Consider the following 18244-nt stretch of genomic DNA (forward strand, 5'->3'; position numbering starts at 1 on the left):
TCGTTATTACCATCATTATCATCACCATCTCTTCCCTCGCTCTCATAGTACATGACCTAAGGTTCCAGGCATGTACCTTAGTGTCTCAACACCGAAGAGACTACCTTAGTAAATACCGTATTCCTCCACTCCCCTCCACCTCTCTCCTTGAGCTGGACTCGACTCTTCTCATTTCGACGAGTCTTTTTTTCGGAGCAGCAGCATCTCCAAACAGAAAAAGCGAATGCTCAACTAGACAACTGCCCGTCAGCCTCCACACAAGGTATGTTTCATACCACTCATGATATCGATATGTGAATATATATATGTACGCGAGTGGAAGAGAAAGAACCAAACACAAAAGAAGTCCGGATATGTTCTTCTTTTCGTACCCAAATGCACCCAACCACCCAACCACCCAACCGTCCACCACAGCCCCCATCAATCAATCATGTACCAAAAATGCGCGTCGCCCAAAAATGCCCATACTTTTGCTCGTTTCTCAATTGTTGCTCGTCTTCTGTGGAGCGTCATTTGTCTCTCCCTCTCCCTTCCACCCTCTCCCGCACACACACACCCATACCCTCACTCACAAGTACACACACGCACACTCTTTCTCCAAACTGGGAGTTTGCCCACACTGCATTCCAGTGGGGGAGAGTTCCTCGCACAAAACTGTCGTACGGGAGTCTTCCATGCAACCGAGACAGGTCATGCCAAAATGTCCTCCTTACCCCCCATATGACTACCCATAAGAATAATAAGACCAAAAATATATACAACGTTTGTCTTTCAGGCCCACGCCGGAGCATAGTACGCCCGCTGGTTTCGCACAAAGAGAGCAGCTGGCTGGTTCAGGCTACAGTATGTTGTGTGTCTTCTTGGTCCACAGGTCGGTCGGTCTTTCTGTCTGTCTGTCGTCCGGGCGGATCGCGGTTGCCTGACGCGGTGATGGCACTTTCATGTGAAAGTATGGACATCTGCGTCGCAACAACGGATCGATCTCGCATGTCCGTCCTGTCCGATACATGTCGGGTTCCAGCTCCAGGCGAGAACCGTGCAGATGATGCCGCGCTCACGTAATGAGAAAGTCCCACTCGTGCTTGTAGATGATGCTTTCCCAGTCCCATGTCTCCTCGGCGCGACCCGTGTCCATCATCACCCATACCTCCTCGACCACCCTTTTCGCATAGGTGATGTTGCCGAGCTTGCTCCATCTCTGCAGCCGAACGAAGGCCTCGGCAATCTCCGACCGTTGTTCCGGTTCGAACGCGCAGCATCCGAGTATGAATAAGGGCAGAAGTAAGATGCTCTGCGTGCCTTGGTCGTCGTGATCTCGCGGGAGCTGTCGCAAATACTCGAGTCCATCATCGACACCTTGCTTGAACTGCACACAAGACTTCGAAGGCATGATGGTGCGGTGCAGGTAGAGAAAGACGCATTGCCGGTACAGTAAACTTGCCCAGTACCGAGGGGTCTTGGCATCGTATTGACAGGTCCACGCTTGCAGTTCCTGATGGATATGCCAGGCGATCGTATACTTTTCATTGTAGTCGCGGCCCTTCAGTCTTTCCACTCGGATCCGGTCTCGCAGCCTGCGGATTTGGGAGATGTAAAGGAACAGGCCGTCCATGACACCAAGCAATGTCGCGGACTCCGGCGCAAGCAAGGTGGGCAGCTTGATGGCCTGGAATTCTTCCATGAGCTGTGCACTGTAGGCATCCAAAGGGTCGACGAACGAGGTGATTGAGCTGGAGTAATCATGGTAGAGGAGGAATTCCAGTACGAATCGTCGGAAATCCTCATTCACGCCGGAGCTGGCCTTGGCGGAGAGCAACAGTTTCATGCTCTGCATATGGCTTCGCCATTCACCCTTGAGCTTGCCGGCGCACACGGTTTGTAGGCATAGCAACAGGGTCTGGGCAATCGATGGGTCCCCCACGGTCGCCGCGGTGAGGTCGTTTTGCTCTCCCGCAATCACCATTTGCTTGAGGTCTTCCGTGAGGCTCGTCACGGCCTTGTCACTGTTGTAGTTGACACGTTGCTCCATCTCCGGATCCTTGGTGGAAGAGTTCGCAAGCAAACAGCTTCCCGAGAGGTAGAGTAGACTGGACATGAGGCCTTCGTGATACATGGCCATGGGCACGATAACTTTGATGAATGGATTATCGTTGTGGACGTTCAATGAGAGCACTGCAGCGAGCTGTTCGCTGAAATACTGGAAAAACTGGAAGTCGATGGTGGTCTCCACTCCACTGAGGATGGATGGTAGGACAGGTATCGTCGCCGGTTGCCGGTTGACCAGAGCCTTTTCCCGGCCACTTCTCCACGGCTTCTTGGGTTCGTAGCCATCGCATGTGACATTGTTCTTCTCGCAGTTCGTACAGGAAGGTCGAGTCTCATCGCATTTCTTCTTTCTTCTCCTGCACGTACCGCATCCAGTCTTGGACCTCGCATGTGCCGAACGTTTCTGTTCGACAAGCGGATGTTTCCTAGGACGCCCGCGCTTCCGAGGACCAGGCGCCACAGCATTGGCTTTCGTGTCCTCTGCTGCCTCGGGGACCTTCGCCAACGGACTCACATGTTCGTCAAGCTCTTCGACCTTTGGCACCACAGGTGGCGAGTGGTGACAGCTCACGCTCCGGGGAGTTGCAGCAGTGAGCCTGCCTTGATGTGGCGAACAGCCCGGACTGGACAGCTCGGGCGACGAACTCGTCGTCGAGGAATATGACGAGTAGTGTGAGTAGGATGAGATGCTTTGCCTGCGTTCATGGTTGAGCTCGAAGGTGATGCTGTCGGGCGTCAATGTGGTGATGGCCATGACTTTTTATTATAGATGACCGCAGGCAGGGTGACGGGTGGGGGGGGGAGGACACAGACGGAGCTGGATATAAGTTATGGGTAGCGACAGGAAGTTGAGTAAGTCGCTGTGGGTTTATTCAAACTGGGGAGTGTTAATCCTAGTTCCTTGCGGGACCCTCTCCTGCGTGGACGGACGGACGGCTGGCTGGTGGGCGCGCGGTGGACCTAGGCCGGCAGTGTGTGCTGCAACAGGCAATTAAGCTTTTTGAGATGTAGATGGTGGGCCGTGCAGTGCGTGTTTCGAGGAAGCCATATGATGAGATGACGGAGGCGAAGAGGCATCAAGATCTGGCGGGGAGTATGGCTGGCTGGGAGTCTGTCTGGCTGGCGGGCGGGCGGGCGGGTGAGGGCGATGAAGGAAACCTAATGAGGATGTGCGCGCGCGAGCGGGTTGAGCTCCTAGACGGCTGTGCAGTGTGAACAAGACGAGACGAGACGAGACGAGACACGGAAACAGGACAGGACAAGACAGGACAAGACGGGTCGGAGGCACAGCAAGTGGTCGGCAGGTACATGTAGCTTTTCCGCACTGCGCACTGCACATTCGGGTGCACACTGCACTGCAGCACGGGGCAGGGCAGGGCAGGGCAGGGCCAGCAGTGCGCACGCAATAGCAACCTAGTACCGTATCCTCAGGAAGGTCCAACTGGCGAGAGCAGTGCACTAGCGCAACAGGTTGGTAACAGCCTCTGAGCCTCACAGGACAGGACGGCTCAGGACTGGACAGGACTGGATAGCATTATCCAAGGCCAGGGGGGAGGGGGGGCGTGCGGTGCTTCAGTTTCGGGTGGAGAGCAGCGACCGGGGCAGTGGCCGGTATACAGTGGATGTACAGTGTACATTATTATTTATTATTATTATAATGATGATGATGATGATTACGATTGCATCTATCTGTAGACTGTACGAGCCCAGGCCGAGATGGAAGCTTTAGCTGGGCTGGGCGTCGTCGGTGTGAATAATACCGTACCCCGTAGCCCGTAGGCACATGTCATCATTGTCATGTGTGTGATGCTGATGCCCCAGCCTAGATGATCCGATCGCCAGTCGGCCTCCTCGGTGCTTCAAATGCGGATGAAGCGAAGCGGCTCAACTTTCACTTTCTCTCCAGGGCAACAACGGTGAGGTCGTAAGGAACCCGGTAGGTAGCCGGCAAGCCGCAGAAAGGCCGAGCAGTTGCACTCTCGCTTCTTGCAACAGTGGCGTGCGAGTCGGGCTAGGAGTGTAGTGTGAGTCTCGAGTGAGTGAGCGAGTGAGTGAAAGATGGTAACTGAGAACAAGCTACATATACCTACGGGTTAGGTACCTTCGGTATCTACAGATACAGTTCTTCTCCTACCGTTACATGCATGTATCTCCTCCTGTACACGACGACTATCAAAGATACTTTTGCCAAGGACCAGCTCGCATAGATGATAGACGCAGACATGCCTAGTGTGCTGGACATCCAGTACAACCAGCCTCCCGTATGTACCACGCTGGATCTGGATCGGGATCGGGGCCGTGATAGGTTCTCCCGTAGCAGCACGGGCCCCGTATCATCCGCGATGCCGTGGATTCGTGGAGTGGCCTGCAGCATCCCTGGCCGTACATTGGGAAGCCATCACAGAAGTATAAATGAGTTCATCACAGACGTTGGAGGAGGAGAATGAGGAGGCGGCGAGTACTGGTACCTCAGATGTAGTCTCGTCGTCAGCCGTCCTGGCAGTGCCGAAGGGGGTGTAATCGGTGGATGATGGATGATGGAGAATGGACGATGGATGACAGACGATGGATGATGCATCACATCTGTCTCTTCTGACAGCGCTCCGCCGCGCCGTGCCAGATGCCAGATGAGTGGAGTCTTCGGCCGCATCGGGACGTCTTCGGGCAGGCCATGCATGGCTCCTCCATGGGCAAGCTATGCACTACTTATGCAGAGAGACGCAGAAGGTTCAACCCTGGGCGGCCATCACATCGGCACGATGATGTATGTGATATGAGAGAGAGAGAGAGGGAGTCTGGGAGAGGGTGACGGGCGGGAGAGAGCGAGAGAGCGAACGGCACCAGTGGGCCCCTAGTCGACTAGTAGTTAGTATACAACTCAACTATACAATGTACATACACTAGATACATCCCACGTCTCCACAGCGGTCAGCGGGCCGCGCGGAAAGTCAATATCCACCAGCACCTGCGTCTTACCTCCTATGATTACGCGAATATGCGTAGCCCGCCAGGCCAGGTCAAGTCCAGGGCAGTTTTGCAGTCACCACCTGGTCCGCCTCCATCGGAATGATGGTTCAAATTATTGCTGCGTAAAAGACCAGGCTCCACATCTCCTAGCGCCACCTGCGACCTCCTAGTGCTGAGGCAGCTGAGCTGATGCAGGATGGAATACCGAGGCAGGCACGACAGGCTCGACAGCCTTTTCAATGCGCAAAACACCTGCTGCTGCCACCTGCAGCCTGGCAGCCTGGCAGCCTGGTACATAGCCTGGTCGCCTGCACCCACGCCCAACCCTACCCCCCTGCTGATTGGCGTCGTTCGCGACCGTTTCTGTCGTTTCGTCTTCGGCATGGAGCCCCCCTCCCCCCCCCCCCCTCGAGAGGACGTAATCATTCTCAATATGGATGTACAGTAGTATGTTCATGTTGCTCTCTGCGGAATGCTGATCCAGATCATCAGCCCATGGCCACGATAGGGGACCACGATATGAGAAATAGAGTTCCTGCACGGGGCTCGGAGAATCGAGCGGGCACACGTGGTTACATGTAAGTTCCCACTCCCAGACAGACCAGATTGTTTGAGAAATGCCGGTCGGTGTCACACTGACTGTCACATACCTGACTAGGAGCTACCTCCAGGCTCCAGTCTTGCCCAGCCCAGTACGCCGCTTGGACCATTGACGCTACATTATACGAGCGACTTGCAAGCCATGGGGAATGGGGACCGAGTGCGCTACTGCCCTTCACTGCACACCTGTTCGGCCACTAGCGGGCGCATCAGCGCGGGACGTGAGGGAAATACCTGTACCGGCGCTACAGACCAACAAGATCTATCGATGGAGGAGAGAGGGTTTGAAATCGCCGTCCCATTGTACCATCATCATCATCATCATCATCATCATCATCATCACCGTCTTCTTACCATGGATTGGACCACTTCGTACGAGCGCGGCGGAACTCGGATCAGCTCAAACAGGGCATTCGGAAATTCATCGAGCGCCTGCTGCATGTGATCACGACAAGAGCGATCGGGGGAAGAAGTCGGAATCAACGCGTTGCTTCGCTTTCCCGAGCCTCGACGAGCGTGCCCTTCCTGGAGTCCTGGCATGGTGGTAGGCTGCTCACTGCTGAGCGCTCAGAGGAATTGACTCAAGGGCTTGCGGTAGGGAGCCAATCATGGGCAATACACGTCCGCACAGTACCTCCTACAGATGGAACTGGCTTCTGCAGCACAGGCAGACACAGACTTTGCGACCATGTCCAATAACCTCCGAGAAGATTCGATATCGGACTACGCGCCGCCGCAAGAAAGCCACATGGCCGTAAAGTCAAAGCCCACACGAGTCAGGACCGTGGAGTCCACCCCACGTTGCCACCTCGCACTGTCACAGCAAGGCAGAGCAGAGCAAATGCCCATTCTGTGATTATGCATGAGCAATGACTCGACATGTGTGCCGGCTTCAATACGAATATCAAGATTTAGAGGGCACCTTCGCTACCGACAGCGAGAGCAGTACCCCAACAAGAAACATTACGGTACCTACCTATCACGGCGTACTGTAACCAGGAGTCTCCGGTAAGCGACACAAGAAAGATTCCATTGTTGGTCACATCACACTGGGACATAGTCCGAACCACCTCACCGCCTGAAGAGGCTACGAACCATCAAACGACCCAATAACCTGGTTCAAGTAATGATTGAGTTGGCGCCTCCAAACGGCATGTACGTCAAGCCATACAAGCCACCCGACCAATCTCCGCGTGTGATCTTTCACAACCTGATCCGCTGCCATGTCCTGGAATCCAATTCCCGTGAAGTTCGCAACCACTATGGCGGGCGGTAAGGCGACAAGAAAGTTTACGGTGCAGCAGGCGCAAAGTTCAAACTAAGTCTGGTTTAAAGTTTGAGCACTAAAGCAGATGAAGAAGGATAGCCTTTGCGCAGACGCCGCAGAGCTACATGACCTTAACTTACGTATAGTGGCTGAGATGCTTCTAATCTTCCTTGGCCACTCGGATGGTTTTGTTTTTCTTTTTTTCGACCTGCTGACCATATGATGCATGCATGCAATCGCAGTGCAAATACCCCGTACCTGCGCAATACGAACTGGAACTTATGCCTCGGATTGCGAATGGAATCTGCGATTGATCGAAACTGTATTTTTTTTTCTTCCTGGGCCATCATCTCTCGATTTCGTGCATATATGTATGTTGACGTACAGTAGTCGCTTACATGTACTAGGTGTAGTAAGGCCTACCTAGGTACAGGTAGGTAGGTAAGGTATATGGTGGTGGTGGTGGTGGTGGTGCCCGGTGGTGGTAGTGGTGGTAGGGCTCGGGAACTTTTGCCATGTGCGTCATACTTGGAGTGAGGCAGGTGCCATCAACCATCAGCAGAGTTTATGGAGGTTGGGAATTTGGGGAAGGAGTGCCGTGTTCCGTGTCGCGTGTGATGGGTATCTCACTTTCGATAATTGGGATTTCCATCCTGCTAATAACTGAAAGGTACAGGTAAGACCGTAAGGTAAGGTACCTAGGTAGGTATGACAGATCAAGAGAAGACAATTGTCCCATTTTTTGGTCTTGTTGAATACATTCTATACCTCTCCTTTTTTCCATACATGTATTACCTCAATTGCCACCCACCCACTTGTTGTCGTCGTCGTTTGTTGCCGTCATATTTTCGATTGTGATTCCATATCCATCCAATCGTCTTCACTCCATAGATGGACACCCTCTTCCTCCTCATTCATACAGTATTCAAAGCTTACTAGTAGTAGCAGTAGTAGCAGTAGTACTCTTTCCACTACCAGAAGAAATGCAACACGCATCGACTCCGGCTTTTTCCTCGTTACCCAAAAGCACACTCTGATTAAAATCCTGCGTACTCGGCGGAACATCCAATGCAGGGTTTTTCTCAAAGAAATTCACGGGTTTGAGAGCCACTTTGATGACTTCGCAGGGCATGACGGGGAAATCTTCGATGCGGGGAATCTATTTCAAAAAGAAAAAAAAAAAAATCATCAACAATCAATCGTTTGTCGTGAGAAAGAATGTTGAAAGAAAAAGAAAACGTGGAAGTTGAAGTGGGGAGGATGGTATGGAACTTACATGATTGATTCCAAACTGGACAAATACGACCAAATCCTCATCGACAATAGGATCTTTCCTATTCGCCCACGCTCGCACGCCTGTGCCGCCGCGGCTTTGATTGGTATACTTTCCTCCGGCGTACAATTCGTCGTCACGGTAAGAGACGGCGTAAATGTTATGATCACTAAATTCGGCACGCATGTGATTGAAGGAGTCTTCATCGGCCAAAATTTTCTGGAACGGGGGCGCGTGGATTTTGTACGCGACGGGTTTGCCATTGACGGGGTTGCGTTTGTGGACGTTTTGGATTTTGAAAGTGCGATTGACGGCATAGTCGATGTCGTAGCCTCCGCTGGTTTCTACGACGGTTTCTTGGGCAAAGTAGCCTGTGCCGTGAGGGTTGAAGTCGGCGCTGCGTGGCATGGGTAAGGCTTCGTCGTAGACGAGACGGTTGTGGTAGCCGTCAATCATGGGATCGACGCGCAAGGAGAAAATGTGCTGATGGTGAGCGGCTAGGACTCCGGGATGCACGACGGTGCCCCAGGGAACCTCGAGGCCTTCGTCGATGGGCTGTGTGGAAAGAATTCCGGTCGCGCGGACCTCATAAGCGAGCTCGCCGGCTTGATTGAACATGAATGCCATGATGTACTCGTAGTTGGCGACGGTGATGATCGATTGGAGCACGAGCTCGCGGTTGCGAACGACAGCTGCTCGACCGGTGCGGTAGTTGGTATGCTTCCAGCCAATACCGCCGTCTTGCTCGTGAATGCAGATGACATTTGGCCTGGACGGCAGTTAGCAACATATTGAAGAATGTGTGAAAGCAACAGTGCAACAAGGTGGCGTAGAGTGCTGGGAGGATTGAGATCGGAGATGCCTGAAACACATGTTGTGCTGTATTGTGCCAAGGGGGATGTTGCATTGTAGGAAAGGTAAGTGGGAAATGCTGAAGATCCGATGAAAAGCCGTCATTGGGGGAAAAGGTTATCAAACTTCAACAGAGATGTACTCACATATCCAATGGCTCACCCTTGTCGTTATTGAGCGTGGACGAAAGATAATGGATGCTACCAAGACAATCGCATCCCAGCTTGAGATCGTTGGCCATGATCCCAGCACCAGCATCGCCGAGATCGAATGCGGACTTTCGGTGGAATGGGTTTCTCGGATCCGCATAGGGAATGTTCATGTCGGAGAGCGAGAGGCGATAGAAGAGGTTGCGTCCTTCGTAGCGCACATCGTGGATCACCATGCCCTCGCGAAGGTTGAAACCCACACGGAATTGCCACTTTTGCCACTGAATGAAATTGCTCGTTCCCTGCTCTTCGACAGTAAAGCTTGCACCCTCAGGCTGCACGACATGGAGAGGCTTAAGGTCTGTTCGGAGCTTCTGATACTCTGGAAGATACTCGTTTGCGCCCACTGGCTTGTAAATCTTCGGCTCCTTGACGGAATTGTCCTTGCCGGTGGGCATAATATCAATTCTGATGACCTTCATGCTGACGGAAGAAATGACTGGCGAGACGGTCAAAGGGAAGGCGTAGTGGCATGAGTCTACCTCGCCAGAGTTCTGGGGGTCACGCATGTAGAGGAAGCATTGCCACATGCGCTCATCGTCGTCCACTCCATCAGCACCATATATCCAGGGATCGACAACCACATGGCTGCCTTTCGGGAGCTGAAGCTTGGCAAGTTCGGCTTGCACTCCCTCGTCTGCCAGAGCGATACGCTCCATAGCCTCTATTTCCTCACCATCTCCAGGAGCGTGCATGTTAGCGCCCAGTCTTGCATTGAATTCTACAGTTTGTGTACTGAGATTGGCCACTGCTTCGTGGAACTTGTTCTGAAGAAACCATGAGCAACTGGTAGCAGGTGTGTACTGTATACAGCACACTCACCGTTCTGCGCAGGTAGTATGTGAGGAAGACCCTGCGATCAATTTTAGGCAGAGTAGATCCGCTGAATTCAGCCTCGAGATATGGCAACATCTCAGCCTTGACGGGTTCTTGCAGCGTAACAGCCTTGAAGTGAAGATCCGTGTCCGCTGGCCATTGTGCCCTGACCAACGCAACGGCGTTCTGAATCTCGGTGCCGTTGATTGGTGCCAAAGGATGGACGCTGATGTGATTGCTCGTCCTCACGGGGAGCTGTGTCGCCACCGACTCTGTGGCCATGTTGTGCTTGCGGGGTGATGTGTGTGATGATGGTGTGATGCTTGAACGCGGGGCTTCGAGGACCCTCGAGCCTGTCTGTGATTGAGTTGCAGAGTCTCCTGAGGGCTAGGACGTTGTGGGTGATGAGGACGGAGAAAGTATGCCAGGTGTTCACCGTTGTTAGACAGAGCAGCGAAGGGTGGTAGGAAGAGGTAGTCAAGATAAGAGGGCAAGCAGCACCGGCTAAGGTAGTGTACCATACCTTAGATATATACTTCGGGATGCTCACCATCTCACCTGTCGGGTGGGTCGCACCAGGTCAACCTCACTACCTGTACCTACCTACCTCTACCTATTCTTCCACCGTCCGCGTGGTGCTCGGCTTATGTGTGCACGGCGCGTGTCCATTGCTCCGATCTGGAGGCCACGAACAGCAGCAGTAGTATCTAGCTGCTGTTTCCAGACAGTCCACTCAACAGCCTCGTGTCACCGTGTGTTCGACCTTCGTGTATCAGGAGTGCCCCTCGTCGCGTGTTGAAGTTAGTGCTCGAAGAGGAATGTCCATGCGAGGGAGAGGTCTCGGCAACTGAAATTCTGGGGCTGAAGCCGCATCTGCTGACTCACAAAGGTTGATAAGGCAGGCAATCAACGAGGCCGCAGGCGCTGGAGGAAACGAGACAATGGACGCGGCTTGCCTGCGGCGCGGTATAGTATTGTGCTGTTGTGAGCAGCCTGACATCGTACCTACCTACGTGACAACGTGTCCTTCGCACGCCACTATCCTGGGAGACCAGATGGACGCACGCCTTGATGAGTTCATGCCGCGCTGAACGTGACCACAGCGCAGTAATAAGAGAATGATACAAGAGCACGGAAGTACCAAGGCAGAAGAGAAGAGTGTGTCCTCAAGAGGGAATGTGTTGTGGACAGAGAGGGCGTGCCATATCATATACAAATGTGAAAAGGCCGCATTCTTGCTCGTAAGCCGATAAGTCAGGTATCCCCCGCGGTCTGATTACGGATCAGGTGTGGGAGAAAGAGGTGCAGCTGCAGCAGGATGAATACTACCTTTTCAGTAATGAAGTCAATGGCCCATGCTGCCTACAATAACAAGTAGAGCGCTCCCAGCATTTCATCTTCATGCCGATGCCCCATTCATCTGCCCGCTTCTTCTCCTCTCGCACCCAAGCCGAGCTTTCCTTGAATGGGGCTTGCAACTCGACCTGTTTTTTCTCCTTGTCGCTGGTTATGAGTCTGCACGTTGAGATACTACCAGGTACAAGCCCTGAAGTCCGACCTACACTCCAATAGTTGGTCAGCGCGCTCTAGAGGGCCCAGGGACTTGAGTGTTGCATCCTTACGTGGTCGATTGCCATCTTCTCGTTGTCGTGGAAAACGTTTGGGACTTTGGAGAGCAGCCGAGGGCCAAGCAAGAGGCCTTTTTCACTGTCTCGGCTGTCCTTGGGAGCAGCCTTGTGGCATGTCACTGTTCGTCTGAAGTGACCCGTGGTGATCAATCTTCATGTAGCTGAGCGCAACACCTCTGACACCATCACTTCGTCGGGTCCAAGACCATCTGCAGTGGTTTAGACAATTATCGAAGACACGTGCAAGACTGTTCTCGGAAGGCTACTGGTGCGCTGCGGACTGGCGCATTCTATGCGTGTCCGCCTAGACTCCTGGATGGTAAGCACAGTGAACAGCATTAGACGCCGCTCTACCCTGCATCGTCAATGTCCATCACTTCCACCTCGACCGAGGGGGTATCGACGTTGCAAGCAATGCTTGCAGGAGCCGAGCTGTGCTGCCCGGCCTCAGGCGAGTAGCTGGCCTCTTCTTTGTCAAGGTATTCCAGCTCATCTGGTCCTCGAGTGCGCCTCCTCAGTCTCCGCTGCCCAGCTTCATAATCATGATCGCCCAGGGCTTCGACGTCGGTGGGCTCTGCGATGCTCTCGTTGGCCAAGCTGTGAGTTCGCTTGGTGTGATTCACGGACTGTCGTTCGCGCCGTCGACGTCGTTTCCTTTCTTGCAAGAATATTTCCCTATCGTCTGTGCAGTCCATCTGCGACAATTTCCTCGCCAGGCTCACAGCCTCATCGCCGCTTATGTCTGTCGCGGTATCGTGTTCGTCGGCATCGTCTTCGCTACTTTCATCTGCTGACTCGGTCTCATAGGGCAAAATTCCATCGACGTCGCCCATGTAGCCAACATCCTCGGTCAGATCCTCCACTTTGATATTGTCGAGCGCAAGTCGCTTCTTCGCCGGCTTCTTGGCGGGGCTCTCAGTTTCGTGGGGATGTACCGAGCCGGACACTGAGGCTGGAGAGTCGCCACGGTCCAGTCTGGTGCGCTTGCCAGGTCGAAAGGGTCGCGCGGGCGTGTATGGCGGGGTAGGGACCCCCGAGAGGCTATTCTCGGATGTGAAACCTGAGGCGGATTGAAGTAGATCCAACATGGCGGCCATAGTACCTGTTGACTCCGGTATCAGCAGGACGGGAGTGGTCGGGCTTCCGCGACGCTCCTATCGTGCGTCGCGCAATGTGACGGCCGGTCGGTGGTGCCTCTTGACGATGTAGTTGTGTCTGCGAAAACCACGCGATAGCATGTTGGGGAGAGTAATGGTCAAGTGAAAGTGTCTTATCGGAGCACAATGAAAAGTTGCAGGTTTCAGCGCGGGAGCAAGAGTGGGCGGGCGGGCGGGCAGAACAGGTTGTAAGGCGAAAGGGTGGTGTCGTGATGTGTCGGCGAGCGGTCTCCTTGGTGCTTTATACTGGGGTTGCTGCCCAAAGGTTGGACAATGTTCGAGGTGAAAGATCCGGATGGTGACTCGTTCAACGTGGAAGCACCCTGCATGAGAGATGCAAGATGCACTGGCACGGCACGTCAGCAAGTGGGAAGGCCACCTCAGCTGGGCCGGACTTGGGCGAAGCGTCGCGATGCACCTGGCGCGCACCGACTAAATGTACCTAACTGGATAATATATGGAGGGACAGATGAGCGGTAGGTACATTAGCTGATATGAGAGGTGCTGCGCCAAGGAAGGACTCGCCAATCTCTGCCATGGACTGAAGGACAGGAGCAGATAAGTACATACTTGCTGTGCTGTTGTGCTGTACTGTGCTGTGCTGTGCTGTGTGTGCTGTGTGCGCTGTGTGTGCTATCCACGGAGACTGTCGGGCCAGTACTACTACCTCCTAGTAGGTACTGCAGTTTACGTGTGCTCGGCGACTGCTAAGTGTGGCACTGCCGATGCACCAGCAGCAGTAGTCGAGTATGCTGTGCGGCCACTGCTGATGTGTCCGTCCGGGAGCAGTTCAGGTCCATGTCCATCAGCGACTCTAGCACGCACTGCTTGCATCTCGCGCTGCCGTTTCTACCTGCACTGGGCGAGGCCTACGGTGCAGACGGGAGCGAGGGAGAGGAAGGACGACAATGCAGTGGGACGGGGGCGGACAGTGGGACGGGGACGGGGACGGGGACGGACAGTGGGACAGCTGCGAGCGAACTGCCCTGGGGGAGGAGAATCAACGAAACCACTGGAGACGCCCGTCCCTGATCGTTCTCGGGACCACGACAACGCCTTGCCGGTAGGAGGTGTACGCCCACTTGCTCGCTAGTTCTACACCTTACCTTAACGTTCTTGGCATCCCATCTGTTGGACGACCTGGCCTGCGCTTGGTGTGACGGGAGAGACGACAGCTGGAGATTATTCGCACCACCACTACCACCACCACCACCACCGCTCCACGACGAACCTCCTCCTCCTCCTCCGCCCCCGCCTCCTCCTCCGCGCCTGCACCTCCGCATCCCTCTTAGGGACTCTGGTTTCACAGCACATGTCTGGAGCTGAGGCTCCCTCTGCACCACTTCCCAATGGCTTCCAACTCTAGCCCCTCGATGCTCACCAAATTCGAATCCAAGTCATCGCGAGCAAAGGGAATCGCCTTCCATCCCAAGCGTCCCTGGATCCTCGTCTCGCTCCACTCCTCCACCATCCAGCTATGGGACTACCGCATGGGAACCCTGATTGACCGCTTCGAAGAGCACGATGGCCCCGTCAGAGGCGTCGACTTCCACAAGACACAACCTCTCTTCGTATCCGGAGGAGATGACTACAAAATCAAGGTGTGGTCGACGCAGACCCGACGATGCCTCTTCACGCTGAATGGCCATCTGGATTATGTCCGAACCGTCTTCTTCCACCACGAGCTGCCCTGGATCATTTCCAGCTCCGATGATCAGACCATCCGCATATGGAATTGGCAGAACAGGTCGCTGAGTACGTCTTTGGTAATCAAGTAGGTGTACGCGAGGCAAGGTGCTAACGAGCTCACTAGTCTGCACCATGACCGGCCACAACCACTACACTATGTGCGCACAATTCCACCCCAAGGAGGACTTGGTAGTCTCCGCCTCACTGGACCAGTCAGTAAGAGTTTGGGATATCTCGGGTCTGCGAAAGAAGCACTCTGCGCCATCGAACTCCATGTCGTTCGAGGACCAAATAGCAAGATCCAACCAGAATCAGGCGGATATGTTTGGCAACACAGATGCTGTGGTGAAGTTCGTGCTGGAGGGGCATGATCGGGGTGTGAACTGGGTCGCTTTCCACCCAACCCTGCCACTCATTGTCTCCGCTGGCGATGACAGGCTGGTGAAGCTCTGGCGCATGAGCGAGACCAAGGCGTGGGAGGTGGACACATGCAGAGGGCACTTCCAGAACGCTTCCGCTTGTGTCTTTCATCCTCACCAGGATCTGATCCTGTCTGTGGGAGAGGATAAGACCATCCGTGTCTGGGACTTGAACAGGAGGACCTCTGTGCAATCATTCAAACGTGAAAATGACCGCTTCTGGGTCATTGCTGCACATCCAGAGATCAACCTCTTTGCGGCTGGCCACGACAATGGCGTGATGGTGTTCAAGCTGGAACGAGAACGTCCGGCCTCTGCTGTATACCAGAACAATCTGTTCTACATCACCAAGGAGAAGCACGTTCGCTCTTATGACTTCACAAAGAACATCGAGAGTCCCTCCATGCTCTCTCTGAAGAAGCTCGGCAATGCCTGGGTTCCTCCGCGAACTTTGTCATACAACCCTGCCGAGCGATCTGTACTTGTCACAACGCCTGCGGATAGCGGTATATACGAGCTTATGAGCTTGCCGCGCGACGCATCTGGCGCTGTGGAGCCGACCAGCACGCATCGTGGAAGCGGCAGCTCTGCAGTCTTTGTCGCAAGAAACAGGTTCGCCGTGTTCAATTCGCAAAACCAGCAAATTGACATCAAGGATCTCCAGAACTCCACGACCAAGACTATTAAGCCACCCACCGGCACTACTGATATGGTGTTCGGCGGTACTGGATGTCTGCTCCTTATCGCCCCGACACACGTCTATCTGTACGACATTCAGCAGAAGAAGCAGCTTGCCGAGCTCGCCGTTGCTGGGGTCAAGTACGTCGTCTGGTCATCAGATGGTCTTCATGCTGCATTGCTTAGCAAGCACAATGTAACGATTGTGGACAAGTCGCTCAAGCAGATCAGCACTCTCCATGAGACGATCCGTATCAAGAGCGCTACTTGGGACGACGCAGGTGTGCTTCTTTACTCCACTCTCAACCACGTCAAGTATGCACTGATGAATGGTGACAATGGCATTGTCCGGACACTCGAGCATGTCGTATATCTCGTTCGTGTCAAGGGTCGCAGCCTCTACTGCCTCGATCGCGCCTCCAAACCAAAGGTGCTCACTATCGACCCCACCGAGTACCGATTCAAGCTGGCCTTGGTCAAGAGACACTACGATGAGATGCTGAACATTATCAAGAACTCGAGTCTTGTTGGGCAAAGTATTATCTCCTATCTGCAGAAGAAGGGCTACCCAGAGATCGCATTGCAGTTCGTGCAAGATCCACAAACACGCTTCGAGCTGGCCATCGAGTGCGGCAACCTTGATGTTGCGGTCGAGATGGCACAACAGCTCGACCGTCCCAAGCTTTGGCAGCGATTAGGGACGGAGGCTTTGGCGCATGGCAACCACAAGGTCGTGGAGATGACCTACCAGAAACAGCGTAACTTTGACAAGCTTTCATTCTTATACCTGACCATCGGCGACCAAGAGAAGCTCAACCGCATGGCCAAGATCGCAGAACATCGCGGTGATGTTACGAGTCGCTTCCAAAACTCCATTTACTTGGGTGATGTGCAAAGCCGGATAGATATGCTGAAGGATGCAGACCAATACCCGCTAGCATATGTGACTGCGAAGGCACATGGTTTGGAAGATGAAGCTCAATCTATCCTCGAAGCGAGCGGCTTGACCGAAGAAGAGGTCACACTGCCAACTCTTGGAAAGCCTGTATCACTGCCAAAAGCTGTGAACCCCACGTTCAAGGACAACTGGTACACGAAACCAACTGGCACCAATGCTTTCGAGAAGGCTCTCGCCGGCGAAGATGGCGACGCCATTGTAGACACCAATGGGTACGGGGAGGAAGACCTGCCCGAAGACGTGACCGCTGCTGGCAATGGTACATTGGATGAGGACGGCGACGATGATGATGCTGCCGAAGGCTGGGATATGGGTGATGACCCCATTGCTGAAGTCGAGGAGGATTTCGTCAACGTGGAAGGTCCCGAAGCTGGTGCTGGCAGCAGCGAAGCCGATCTGTGGGCGCGCAATTCTCCGCTTGCAGCTGATCATGCAGCGGCGGGCAGCTTCGACACAGCCATGAATCTGCTTAACCGACAGGTCGGCGCCGTCAACTTCAAACCACTCGAAGCTCGCTTCCTGGAGATTTTCCAAGCCACGCGCACATACCTGCCCGCTAACGCTGGTATGCCACCTCTCGTGAACTATGTTCGCCGAACACTCAACGAGACCGACTCGAGGAAAGTCCTGCCTCTTATTCCTCGCGACTTAGAGTCTGTGCTAGCTACAGAGATTGCAAGTGGCAAGAACGCCATGAAGGCCAATAAACTAGAAGAGGGCAGAGCTGCTTTCAAAAAGGCACTCCAATTGCTCATGGTCAATGCCGTCTCATCACAGAGCCAGGCACAAGAGGCACTGGCAGCTGTTCAACAAGCAGCGCAATACATCCTTGCAATGTCTATCGAGCTTGAGCGCAGGACACTGACCGGTGGCTCAACCGACATCAGCGCTTTCGACGATGAAACCAAGAAGCGCAGTCTCGAATTGTCTGCATACTTCACAGTTCCAGACATTGAGCCTCAACATCAAACCTTGGCACTGTTCTCAGCGATGAATTTCGCCAACAAGAACAAACAACTCGGCAGTGTCCTCAACTTTGCCAACGCTCTGATCGAGAGAGGCACTAACGCCAAATTCAAGGATAATGTAAGTGTTGCCTACTGAACGCCTCAGTATAGAACGATTTGCTAATTTATCACAGGCGCGCAAACTCAAAGCCATCGCCGAACGGTCCCCCACAGACGCCATCGAAATTGAGTACGATACCTACGCAGAATTCGAGATCTGTGGCGCTTCTTTTACGCCCATCTATGCTGGTGAAGCGAGCTCGAGCTGTCCATTCGATGGCACGAAATATCACACGAAGTACAAGGGTACTGTATGCAAAGTTTGTGAGGTTTCAGCAATTGGGGCTCCCAGCAGCGGTCTGCGCTTGACTGTCTAGGAAACGGGCAAGAAGAAGACTTGATGGTAGAGCAAGGCGTACGACATTGTGATTACGGTCTGGCAAAAAGTGAGCCTCGAGAGAGACGATTTGGGTCTACGAATCGTGCATTAGTTGTGCTGTAAGCATTCTGAAGGTGAAAATGAAACAAAGCCATTCTTGATCATTATACTTTTTCTCATCACCATATGGATTTGAATTCTGTCATCTATACGAGATTGATTGCTTTTTCATAGATTCGAACATGGAGGAAGGGCTTCAAATAACACCAAGTGAGAGAGAAGAGAAGACCAGGCAGAGA

General features: G+C 53.5%; 5 protein-coding genes across 5 annotated transcripts; 2 read left to right on the forward strand and 3 right to left on the reverse strand.

Annotated features, from left to right (window-relative positions):
- SEPMUDRAFT_149208 (uncharacterized protein) lies at positions 1 to 3286 on the reverse strand. Its single transcript, XM_016905412.1, has one exon. The coding sequence runs from the start codon at positions 2798 to 2800 to the stop codon at positions 1055 to 1057; it is 1746 nt and encodes a 581-aa protein (XP_016760695.1). The 5' UTR covers positions 2801 to 3286; the 3' UTR covers positions 1 to 1054.
- A 2719-nt stretch (positions 3287 to 6005) lies between these two features.
- Positions 6006 to 6611, forward strand: SEPMUDRAFT_149209 (uncharacterized protein; the record flags this gene model as incomplete). Its single annotated transcript, XM_016905413.1, has 1 exon — positions 6006 to 6611. A coding segment is annotated over one exon (307 nt), but the record flags the coding sequence as incomplete, so codon positions are not given.
- A 1001-nt stretch (positions 6612 to 7612) lies between these two features.
- SEPMUDRAFT_149210 (Cu_amine_oxid-domain-containing protein) lies at positions 7613 to 10477 on the reverse strand. The gene is made up of 4 exons (XM_016905414.1): positions 10037 to 10477; positions 9152 to 9981; positions 8157 to 8922; positions 7613 to 8039 (listed from the first exon to the last, which is right to left on the reverse strand). The coding sequence occupies exons 1-4, from the start codon at positions 10310 to 10312 to the stop codon at positions 7806 to 7808; spliced, it is 2106 nt and encodes a 701-aa protein (XP_016760697.1). The 5' UTR covers positions 10313 to 10477; the 3' UTR covers positions 7613 to 7805.
- Positions 10478 to 11221: 744 nt separating this feature from the next.
- On the reverse strand, positions 11222 to 12985 carry SEPMUDRAFT_149211 (uncharacterized protein). Its single transcript, XM_016905415.1, has 2 exons — positions 11653 to 12985; positions 11222 to 11588 (listed from the first exon to the last, which is right to left on the reverse strand). Exon 1 carries the CDS (start codon positions 12753 to 12755, stop codon positions 12009 to 12011), a length of 747 nt encoding a protein of 248 aa, XP_016760698.1. The 5' UTR covers positions 12756 to 12985; the 3' UTR covers positions 11222 to 11588; positions 11653 to 12008.
- A 1053-nt stretch (positions 12986 to 14038) lies between these two features.
- Positions 14039 to 18121, forward strand: SEPMUDRAFT_149212 (coatomer alpha subunit). The gene is made up of 3 exons (XM_016905416.1): positions 14039 to 14570; positions 14629 to 17645; positions 17701 to 18121. Exons 1-3 carry the CDS (start codon positions 14165 to 14167, stop codon positions 17941 to 17943), a joined length of 3666 nt encoding a protein of 1221 aa, XP_016760699.1. The 5' UTR covers positions 14039 to 14164; the 3' UTR covers positions 17944 to 18121.
- Positions 18122 to 18244: the final 123 nt, after the last annotated feature.

The sequence above is a fragment of the Sphaerulina musiva genome (genome assembly GCF_000320565.1).
Source record: "Sphaerulina musiva SO2202 unplaced genomic scaffold SEPMUscaffold_5, whole genome shotgun sequence".
Lineage (NCBI taxonomy): Eukaryota > Fungi > Ascomycota > Dothideomycetes > Mycosphaerellales > Mycosphaerellaceae > Sphaerulina > Sphaerulina musiva.